The sequence below is a fragment of the Triplophysa rosa genome, linkage group LG21, assembly GCF_024868665.1.
Source record: "Triplophysa rosa linkage group LG21, Trosa_1v2, whole genome shotgun sequence".
Taxonomy (NCBI): Eukaryota; Metazoa; Chordata; class Actinopteri; order Cypriniformes; family Nemacheilidae; genus Triplophysa; species Triplophysa rosa.
Window position 1 is genome coordinate 14,807,460 of NC_079910.1, and position 12,350 is coordinate 14,819,809.

General features: G+C 38.0%; 1 protein-coding gene across 1 annotated transcript in view; it reads left to right on the plus strand.

The window, feature by feature from the left end:
* The window catches only part of bmp7b (bone morphogenetic protein 7b), a 43,807-nt gene extending 42,024 nt beyond the window's left edge, over nt 1–1,783 (plus strand). Inside the window, exons 6-7 of the mRNA XM_057363160.1 lie at nt 542–652; nt 855–1,783. Coding sequence (XP_057219143.1) covers nt 542–652; nt 855–1,004 — 261 coding nt within the window. The 3' untranslated portion in view covers nt 1,005–1,783. The remainder of the gene's footprint in view (nt 1–541; nt 653–854) is intronic.
* The last annotated feature ends 10,567 nt before the right edge of the window (nt 1,784–12,350 follow it).

Here is a 12,350-nt window from a genome sequence, read left to right on the forward strand (position 1 = left end):
TAAATGCTATGAGCTGTTTTTCCAGTCGCATTCTTAAACCTTCTCCTCCACTTCCCTCCCAGCAGTCTACTTCATCCCCCTCTCAGTGTTTACAGCTCAAACTCTTTTACGAAGCTCCGGCTTGGCTTCGGTAAACTCGGCTGCATTACCTCAGAGCGTGAGCAGAGATAGGAGAGCGTAGTTTCTGTTTACACATCCATAGTCTTGCCACCTGCAGCATATCTGTGTCTCCTACTGGATCACAGCACATAAACACTCGCTCAGAACAGCTGCCGAGGTCTCCGAGACCCTGGCCGTACCACAAAGGTTTATATTCGACCCCGATTCCCTTTTGAATCATAACTTTTTACACATACTTGAACAGGATCACGTTTTTTCGTGATCTTCGCGCACGGTCGGAGTGATCTGCGAGATGGGTCAAACGTGCAGAGCGCATCATGAAAATGAAAACCATCTGGTTGGGCTAGTGACAATGGATGTCGATTTCCAGCTGTATTGTTTTGACAAGCTAACAGATTTTCGCTGTGTCTCTCTCTCACAGGATTGGATTATAGCTCCTGAAGGTTACGCCGCATATTACTGTATGGGTGAATGTGCCTTTCCACTTAACTCCTACATGAATGCCACGAATCACGCTATTGTACAGACGCTGGTAAGCCTGCCAACACAGCATGACATTTATACTATACATTTGTCCAAAGTTATTACTTTGGTTGATTGCATCACCTCTCACATGAACCTATTTAGTGGCGAAAGTTAAATATTGTGCCTTTAAATAAAACATGACGTGCATAAAATAATTGAGTTATAAGACATTTTTGTGACTTTCAACTCTTATGATCGCATTTTCACAGGTTCATTTCATCAACCCTGAGACAGTTCCAAAACCCTGCTGTGCTCCCACACAACTCCACGCCATCTCCGTCCTGTATTTTGATGACAGCTCCAACGTCATCCTGAAGAAATACCGCAACATGGTGGTCAGAGCGTGCGGCTGCCACTAGAGTCCTGTCATGCACACAACACACAGACATACTCGGTTTCTCCCCCAAACAACAAATACATGACAAACACTGTCCCACATCTGACTGCTCCTCAAAGCATTCGATCTCAGGCAACGGGCCAATTCCAGGACTCTTTACAATGGACAATAGTTTTGGCTCTTTGAAATGTGCAAAATTGTGTAATTTGTTAATAATAGTTCATAATTGATCGTTACAAAACATGGATGAATATGACAGACAAGATTGAATAAACACAATCTTGTAATAGATCAAGAAATCAACGTTAGCAATACAAATATGCAATGTAATAAATAACTTGTTTTGCGGCATTTACGATTTAAATACTTTTGTCATAGTCACCTATTATTACATGATTTATTTGTGGAAGAATTTATTTAATTGTCTGTTACATTCATCCATGGCTAAATAATAATAATAGTAGTAATCTCTCTTTTACACACACATGCATACACAAATGTATGCACACATATACATGCTCACATGTACACACGTTTATATGATACTTGTGCTTCCTACTGTGTAAATAGTTTTTCAATGAAAGAAACAAAAAAAAGTGTATTTATTTTTTTCTGGTTTTCCAACATGGAGTCAAAAAAAACAATCGTCTTTGTGGCTTTCTGTTTAATGTGTCTGGTTCTTTCTTTGTTGACAGCGTGCGTGTGTGTGTGTATAGACCACTTTGCAAGATGTAAACACTGGTCCAGAAGCACTTCTGTTTTTTAGTTATTTTATTTTTAAATCGTACATATGTAAATATATGTGTATTACAGTGGTATACATTATAAACCCATCCCTACATTCCATCTAAAAAAAACTGGCTGGTCAGTCAATGTGCAAAGTGAACCAGACTTTATGCCGATGCCGAGATGAAAGTTCAGAATGAACAACTTTGGTGTTTGAAAATAATAGGTAAAGATTGGTCGAGGCCTCTTCTATCTTTCTCATCTTTCCTGGTTCCTTTCTTGCAAAGTTCTTATTTTTTTTTGTTGAAGGCACACAAAGGCATTTGTTAAGAGCATGTTTGGTGGAGGTAATAATTCCAAACTCTGATAATGTGCTTCTGCAGGCCATCCAAGAGGAATGCTAATAAAATTTCTGCCATAAAAACGTATCCAGTCAAGTAAGATCCTGTAACATTAACTAACTGAATAATAGAAAACAGGAATTTTCCTTCATCCAATGGGACTTTTATTTAAAGAACAATATATAATCTCATCAGGATAAAAGGATTATTTGAGAATATATTATTTCTAAACAGGAATTCGATTATCATTCCTTTTTGACACGGACTGTGATTATGGTCCTCGTCTTTTTCCTTCCCGCTCTCTCAAGTCAACTAGCAGGTGGTGTACAAATGCTTGGAAAAAATCAAGTGATAAAATAACAAACAAAACTATAATGGTTAGTCTCTGAACACTTAACATAATTTATAAGTAAACAGGGAGGAAGTGAGAACTTAAGTGTGGCATTTGCGTGCAGGATGTTTTTGTGCTGATCACAAATGTCTGTCTGTAGGCAGCTCATCTGGCCTCAGTTTGTGTCTCTCACTGATCAACACACGCTTGTGTACCAGACAACAGACCGTTCACATGTGTTCTGTAAAACAGAAAAAAAAATGCTACAGTAAAAACCTGATAGCTGGTTCATATAGCCTATCAGACATATGGCGAAACTATATAAATCAATATATGTTAGAATATAATATTAATTTTACATTAAAATATATAGCTCATTTTTATTGCAAGTAAAACACTAGTATTTTCAATAAAACTGTAAATGATGTAATATTATAATGTATTTTATTATATATTCTACAACTTTATCAGACTTTCGGGCAAGATTTCATCAAGCAAACATCAAAGTCGGCTTTTCTAACAGTTGTTTACCTGTATTTTGTAACTTTATATTTTGTTTAGTTCATGTTGTCTATTGCTTTGCATTACCCTCATTCATTAAGGGCCTGCCAGTGTTGGGTAAGTTACTCTGAATAAGTAATTAATTACTAGTTACTAATTATATATTCAATAGTGTAATTAGATTACTGCACAAATTCCTCTCTCCAAAAAGTATTTACTTACTTCTTACTTTCTATATTGTCACGGTTGAGGAGTGGAAGAATCCAAGTGCAGGCAACAGCGGTGAAGGGGTTAACACAATAATCTATTTATTAAAATGCAAAGCAAAAACCCACGATGGGGGAAAAAGATTGGAATGTAATAAAATATAAACATGAAACAAAAGACTTCCCGCGATGGGGCAAAACAAGAAAAGAGAATAACTAGACTTGTTACTCAAAAGATAAAGACAAGACTAAACTATGACACGACATCCAAACCTGGCAAAAATCCAACAAGGTATGTAACTTACACAAGACAGGGTAGCAGGTAAACAAGACACGTGCTTGAATGCAAGCAATAGCACAGGAATCACAAGTAGCACAGGAATCACAAGTAGCACAGGAATCGCAAGAAGTACAGGAATCGCAAGAAGCACAGGAATCGCAAGAAGCACAGGAATCACAAGAAGCACAGGAATCGCAAGAAGTACAGGAATCGCAAGAAGCACAGGAATCGCAAGAAGCACAGGAATCACAAGAAGCACAGGAATCACAAGAAGCACAGGAATCACAAGAAGCACAGGAATCACAAGAAGCACAAGAAGCACAGGTACAGGGTACACAGTACATACAACGCAAGAGCACAGGACAATGAAACACGAGGGCATTTTAAAGGGTGACAAACAAGGGGAGATAAGGAGGGGCAGGTGAAGAACATAAGACACGGCAGGGAAGCAATACAGGAAACGAGAGGGGTGGGGCCAATGACAAGACACGAGAAAACACATGGAGTGTCAAAAGATAAACACCCCATGGCTTTCTCACACTAAACCAAAGGCTTTATCACGACTCTGCCACAAGACCAAGAAAACCATGACAAGATAAAGCAGAGTCGTGACATATATCCTACATCAACCTTGATTAGTTGGGTGCTTCAATGTCGGACATGAAACGGCTTATTTAATTCATTCAAATAAATAATAAATAACTACATAAATTATTCTTATTAACTGCAAATTATTACAAAGTATTACAAATGTGAGAAGGATATATTAAAGCATACATTTTTTATTTCGACTTATCATGTTCATGTAATTTCCACTGTATATATACTGAATATATTACACAGTATTTAGTTCAATTACATCAGAAGTAACTGTACTTAAATTACAGAAAAAACAAGAGTAATTCCTTACTTTACTTTTTCAAGGGGAAAGTAACTAATTACTTAGTAAAGTTACAGCCAACACTGGTGCCTGCCCTCACAAAACATGAGAACACTTGTAGTTCATTTTATTAAGTATGCAGTAAGTACTAATACTTGTAAGTGTAATACTTAGGATTAAACTGGCCCACTTTTATTTTTTAAAAAGTGTACTTTTAAGTATATTTTAATTTAACCATAGTAAACTTTGAGTACAGATCTAGTTAACAACTACATTTTATTTGTACTGCAACTACCTATACTACAAATAAACCTATAGGTATACAGATCAAGTTCAATATCAACACATTTTTTTTGTTTGTCAAAGTGCATTTTCAGTAAACTACCAGTTTAGTAGCTTTTACTCTTAAGCATACTTGTTTTCTTCAACTGAATTTAATATATAATTCGTATGGTTAACTGTTTAATGTTGTTTAATTTATGTATATTAAATTGTTACTATAAAAACTTGAACATGTAAGTTTATAAGACAGTATGTAATAGTGACTAAAAAGTATGTATCACGATTCACACTAATTATACATGTCTAAATCGATTCTGAAATCGCAAAGGTTTCGATTCTGTGTTTTATGCACAGCTCTTCCGTGAACTATACGGCTCTTTAATATCTTTAGTTGTGTCCCAAATGACATACTGTACACTATGCACTCAACCATGTAGTGTATGAATTTTAAATGTGTAGTATCGTCCCATATGGAATACTAAACGGTATATCGGTTTCCCAAACGAGCGCAAATGACATCAATCTCAATGCATAATGCGTGTGAATAAAAATTAATTTGTACTTTGTACATTTAATGTACTGTAGTTTTCATGTGTTTTGCCCAGCATTACTTTAGTCATCATCAGATGGGCATTCTAAGCCATTTTGTAGTATAGTGTGAGTAGTCGTTCACATTGAAAATTCTCAAAAAAGAAGTGAGCGAACAGGAGTGAAATCTGAACGGCTCAATTTCTCACATGCTTGCAGGGAAAGGCTCATCAAAATAAACTTACTGGGTTCTTATTTTTCACGTTTTCTGGGTTGCTAGATGCACTGGGGGCCTGATTATAGCAGTTAAACACAGAAAAATTCGGATTTTCATCCGATGACTCCTTTAAGGCTAAAATACACTACAAGACTTTTGCTCAGATTTTGCCCAGATTATCAATCTTTTGCAGAAAGTCTGTGCCAGTCTGTAGATTTGATCAATTGCTCAGATCACAGGATTCTCAGCCAGATTTTCCCCTCCTGAGAATCTTTAAAAAATCTTATCCATGGCTTCGATCAGGTCCGAAGTTCGGTCCAGATTATCACGTAATGTGAGGCATTCACAGATCAAATCCCGACCAGCTCCGAGAACATTCGGGGCTGCCCCGATCGTATCAAACATGTTTGATATTTAGGATTTCAAATCGGGGTGATGACGTTGGTACTTTTACAACAACCAATGAGAGACAAGACTGCAAGATGACGGCGTGACTGACAGAACTGACAGAACAGCTTGTTGAAATGTGGCAACATAACAAATACCTGTATAATGTGTCCTTAAAGTTGTCGCTTCGCAATGTCCATTGTGTTCTGTATTTTACATAGTTAACAGGAGCTGATGCTTCCTCACACAACTTTATTTAACCAGAAACAAAACATCCCTGCATGACCACCAGTTGACATAACGCCATATACCACTAGATGTACCCATGTCATCACATTATTTACATTTGCTTTCTGGTGAAATCACGTGATACGCGCATCCTCTGGTATTATAATCTTAAAATGATCTTGTAGTGTGTGATGTGATAGAAATGTCAAATATTTTGTTCGAGCATGGTTAAGATTTTAAATAAGAGAATCTGCAAAAAGTCTGCAAGTGTGTGATGTCTAGTTTTTAAAAAATCTGTTCAGATTTTAAAAGTTTTGTAGTGTATTCCAGCCATTATGTGTAACTCGTTCTTTTTCTGTATCCCATAACAGGAGTTTCTGCCCAAGAGCGCCCTCCGGCGTTCAGAATGTTGCGGCATTTAACCGTAATTCATTGAGAAACTGAGCATTAGAATTGCACCATATATTGTCCCAACCCTACTTAAAAGTCAACCTAACTACAAGCCAAGTACCCTTAGAACATGTCCTTATACTTTTAAGAGTATCTTGGTCAAAAGATCGCGTACAAGGATAGGCAAAATATACTTAAATCCTTCTGTCAGGATAAGACAAGTATACTTAAGTGTCATTTTAAGTAGGCTATATGAAGTACATTATAAGTAAACTGAAAGTATATTTTCTTTTTTTGTTGTTTAAAATAAGTAGGCTTTCCTAAAAGTACACTTGAATAATGTTTTGTAGGGGTACTATTGTATCACCTAGTATTATGGTGGTTATCATTATTTTAAAGTACAAAACCTTGTAGTCTGGTAAATAAACAATACAAAAAATATATTTTACACTATGGCAATAATAAATAAAGCATTATGAGAGAGAGAGGGGAGGAGAGAGAGCAGCAGAATGTATGATTAAGATAAAGACATACATACACAATGATGGTGTGATCTTAATTAAGACAACCTCTTTCTCCCTCTCACGGTCTCTCATCAAACATCCTGTTTATTGCATAAACTGTTCTAGATTAGCACTAGCTCTATGCCACCCGCAGACCTCCAAATGCAGACCATGTGTATGCGTGCGCAGGGTCATAGGGCGCGCACCCCACTTTTCTCTCTTTCAGAGGCCAAGGGCGCAGGCTTGGCTCTGAACCCCTGCCCTTGAGGATTCTTCTTTCACTGCCATCTCTCTTCACATAGTTTTCCAGTCACAAGCCCCCTGGTTCCTCTTCTGCTCTCTGCAACATGGGTCAGAGGTTAATGGGGTGGTAATGTGGGACTAAAGGGGGAAACTTCTATGCCGTCACCCCACCCTTTGTCAACTCTTAAAACCCTGCAGACCCTCAAATGCTGTCATCTTTCACAGAGCCTAACATGGACTTCCGCTTGCTGTAATTTTGTTTTATGACCTCTTCTTCTACAAAGCCATGGGTCTCCTGTGCTTTCACAAAACTGATGAGGAGAACAAGAAATGGTGAGTATTTACTTTCACCTAGCTCCAACAGTAATCCTTGACCTTGGCTAGACCTGAGAAAGATGTCTCACACACTTACTCATGTGGCCAAACCTGATTCAAGAAAAGATAACAGTACATACTGTTTGTATCAGTTATTGCCTATGTAAAACCTGCTGCCACATTGCTACTCTGGCTGTTTAGTGTATGTTCTGGGCAACTGCCTAGGTGTCAGGGTTGCCAGATATGCATAACCAAACACACCTATAACTAGCCTAATAACCTCAGCCCAAATTTCAAAGTATATATTAATTGTACTTGAATTCACTCCGTTTTCTTTAATAACAGATATTAAACAAAATCTATCAACTTTTAACCCGCTGAACAAAAAACTGCCACGGTAAAACCGAGGACCTGGCAACCCTGTTTTCTAACTGCCTCAAAAAAACAACATTACGTATTTATTGGCATGTCATTCATAAAAAGTGTCATTAACACATTTCATTTGCTTTATCATCCAGATGAGGTAAAATATCACTTAAAAAAAACGTCCTGTACTCAAGAAGGCATGCGATTTTAGGTTGCATTCATGTTTGTTGCAAAACATTAATTTGTTCTAATCCCTAACTCACACATACAAAACACTCTAAAACTAGGTGCTGCCTTCTAAACATCCAACAAGTGGACTAAAAGCACTCAAAGTTTTTCCCCTTTTAACAAGACCCACTTCTCAGATTTTGGACAGAATAATGATGCTCTCTACTGGTCAACATGGCTCACTTCATGCAGTTTTACATGTCCATGTTCTTGCACGTAACTTGAAATTGAAAATTCTGTCATCATTTACTAACTGAAAACTTCTATTGTATGGAGCTCCTGCAGTCACGTGACCTATTCTGTGTACACCGCCATCCTGGCAGGCAAAGACAGCCGGGAGCGAATATGAAATGAATGGCACCAGCATGAGTTTCAAGGCAACAGAGTTCACTTGGGTGCACTTTAATTCAAAAGACATAGACCTGTAGCAAAACTTGTTCCTTCACAGCGTCATCAAGCAACGCCATTGTTGTTGTTTTGATTGTGCGCCCTCTAGCGGCGGTTTTTACAAACTGTAGCTTTAACCTGCTTTGTCGTAATTGGAAGGGTAAGTCAACTGTGTTGTTAGCTAACGTAATCGACCCTAGCTGTCCTTGTTTGTAGGTAGCCAGCATAGCTATATCACTGATCTTGGGTAAACATTCCCAAAAAAACTAAATAACCCTCCATTGAAGCCATGGGTGTTGGTCAGACACGATGGGGTTGTGTTAGGAGCCCACTGCGATTGCACAGCTGGACTAGGCGAGTGCTGCTCTCATGTGTCTTGTTTAGGATTTGGCAGCATAACGACAGGAAGAGGTGATAGCGGTGACGTGTTGGTTAGCACGTTTTCATGCAGTTAACCATTTAATCGTCTATCGGGGATTCAGGATCCATAGGAATATGATCAAATGATTTTCCCTTTGCTTTCCCCGGCCTGTTCCAGCATCCTGGCGCACAGCAACTGTCCACCATGTTAAAATAGTATGATTTGTAAAGTCTATACAGCCTGCTTTTAAATTATTGTTTGACCACTGAAAAGTTACCAATGCTACAGCTGCTCTAGCGCTCTCCTGAATGCCCAAAACACTCAAAAAATCCAAAATATTTTCTTGATCTGCCATTGTGGGTGTCGCCCATTTGAAATTTTGTCATAAAATGCAGTATTTTACACATGCAATGGCGAATCGCTGCGAAACTTGGAATGGTTCAACAATGTCATGTTCTGAGAGGACCTGTAAAGTTATAGGCCAGCGCAAGTGATGTTGCCTTTAACCAACAGGACAAGAATCATTTTTATATATCTGTGATTACATCATTAAGTTGAAGTACCTAATTATTTAATTTCCAATATGATGATTTTCTATTTAAATTTGCTGAAGATTTAAGGGGATTATGTATAAAAAGAGCTTAATGGTCCAAAAATGGAGAGGGCATTATATCAGTGACATACCAGTATCAGTATTTTCTAAATCCTTAGAGCAAAGCCAATAATCAATCTCAGATTGGCTCGATAAAGAACTCTTAGTCTCCATGTAAGATATTTGTAATGGAAAAGTTTAGAGGCTTGTGCAACTAGTCAGTATTATTCCTCTGGGTGTGTTGCTCCCTGGTTTATTATGACCAAGTCTGTGCCACATTCACAACACCATGTATTTTATATTTATATTGTGGCAAAATACCATATTGTGCATAATAACCTCACAATGAACATCCTCTGTTCTGCACCAGTCGAGAGAGATATGAAATATGAGAGAATTCTACAGTGTAAAGCGTGTGTCTTTGATTTTTCATATCTTTGATGTGTATTCATTTTTTACAAATTAATAATTATTTTTAATATTTATTATTAATTAACAGACTTATATTAAAGCCAAAGAAGGTCTCTTCAGCATTATGTTTACAGCAATTAGAGTAATTAGAGTTAACACCTTGCCAAAATCACAGCATTAATTAGTGGTATTCTCCACCCGAGATAAAATCTGAATGCTAAATGTAATAGGCGAACAGCTTAAAGGTCTCCTCAGACGAGCACTTTCAACAAGTTGGTATGATTTATTAGGGTCTTCATGAAATGTCTGGAACATATTTTGCTTAAAAACGCTCAACGGCTGTGTAAACAAAACCCTTCTTGCCTCGTCAAAAACAGCTATGCTCACAGCAACCCGTTTTGGTGCATGTCTCTTTAACTGATAATGAGTTACAGCAAACCCCACCCCCCTTCTGTCCGGCGTGTCAACACAACACACGTGTAGTACTGCCATGGCAATGGTTTAGCTAAATGATATTTCCTGAATTCCTCTGCGGTTAGTTTCGTCTTAAACGTCTCAAATCATTCGTTCGGAGACCAAAACATAAGTCACAGCAAACAGCTTATGCGCTTACGTTGTGCGTGTATGCTTACTTAACATCCACGGAATCCACTGCAGATCTCAGCGGAATTACATGGATTTTAGCGCTTGTCATTGACAAGTTATAACGTGAGAGCTAGTTTGCTGTGACAGATTTTTCAGCCTAAGCACGAATGATTTGAGACGTTTAAAACGAAACTAACCGCAGTGTTCGCCCCTGTTCTTTAGCAAAACAAACAGCTTGCCGCAGCTAAACATATTAACGCACATAATGTATTAACATTCATACAGCTAAACTCCAAGTGTCCATCTGCACTTATATACAGTAAGTTTAACACTGGCTTTGAATGTTCTATTTAGCCCGTGACTGACTTAGCTCCCTTCGCTATCGTATGCTAACGTTATCCTCCTATATATACGGTACATGTACGTCAATTCAGACTGTTGATAAATATGACTTACATCGGCAGCTTTGTCTCGTTCAGTTGGTCTCGATCCCTCTTGAGGAACAACTTTGAAGCTAATCCTGCTTGTACTGTCCCAGATTGAAAAAGCACTCTGGTTTGAAGTGATTCGCGCAAACAAGCAGGTTTTTACTTATGGTTTCTGATGGATATCCACTAAAAATAAAATAAATCCACTCCTGTCTCTTCCTAGGTTTGGACTCTGTGCAGCAACTACATTGCATGTTGTCCACGAACTTTAGCCATGGCGTCACGTACACCGCTGTCGCTTGTGAAAACAACAATGGCGGAGCGCGGTGCGTGGAATTGTGTAGATTAAGGGGCGGTAATATTATAATAAAATCCGCTTTGGACGTCACAATCGGAGCTATATCCGAACGGCTCGATTTCTCACATGCTTGCAGGGAAAGGCACACCAAAACAAACTTACTGGGTTCTTATTTTTCGCGTTTTCTGGGTTGCTAGATGCAAGAGTAGGAGACTTTTATAAACAAGCTAAAAGCAACTTTCATTAAAGTTTAAAGACTGATTCTTAAGTTCTGAGCTAAGTGTTGTGAATTAAGGACTACAATGATTTAAAGCATCGTGACACACCCTTTTTCAGCTACAGTCTACCTCACTGTCGTTTTTAATAATGCAATTTAAATGGGCGTGAATGCTGTGAGAAGAAGAGTGGGGGAGTGGGCGGGGCACAAGAGAAAGCGATCTGATTCCATATCTTAAAATATATATGTGACCCTGGATCACAAAACCAGTCTTAAGTAGCACGGGAACATTTTTAGTAAAAGACAAAAATACATTGTGTGGGTCAAAATTATTGATTTTTCTTTTATGCCAAAAATCATTAGGATATTAAGTAAAGATCATGTTCCATGAAGATATTTTGTAAATTTCCTACCTTAAATATATAAAAACTTTATTTTTGTGAGTGGATGGTATGCCACAGTGCCCCTGATTAACAACTTCAAAGGCAATTTTCTCAATATTTTGATTTTTTTGCGCTCTCAGATTCCAGAGTTTTAAACGGTTGTATCTCAGCCAGATATTGTCCTATTCTAACAACTCATATATCTATAGAAAGTTTATTTACTCAGCTTTCAGATTATGTAAAAATCTCAATATCGAAAAATTGACCCATAAGACTGGTTTTGTTGTCCAGGGTCACATATTAGTCATCATTACACGAATTACATTTACATTTAGAACGAATCATACGTTCAAGCCACAGCGGTATTACAGAAACCACTGAATGTAATATAATGAGTATTTATTTTTAACAAAATGCAAGTATAACTGTTCTAGTTCAAATATGACAGTTACCCGCATTTGAAGAGATGGAAAAGCACTCCTGACGCAGACTGACTTCATGAGCATGTCCAAAAGTCCACTTGTCTCCATTTCTAAAAGCTTTCCAGAGTTTGCTACTGTTCAGGTGTTCTGCCAATTTATGATACCCTGTCAAATTTTGCAACCTCCATATAAAACCGGACTAACCCCTCCCCCAACCCAACCCTTACACCCAAGTTACCCCTCCCCCAATCCAATCACAACACGAGGGTAGCAAAATTCTATGGGTAGCATAAAATAGGCCCTTTTCACAATGACGTCACTTAACTTCCGCC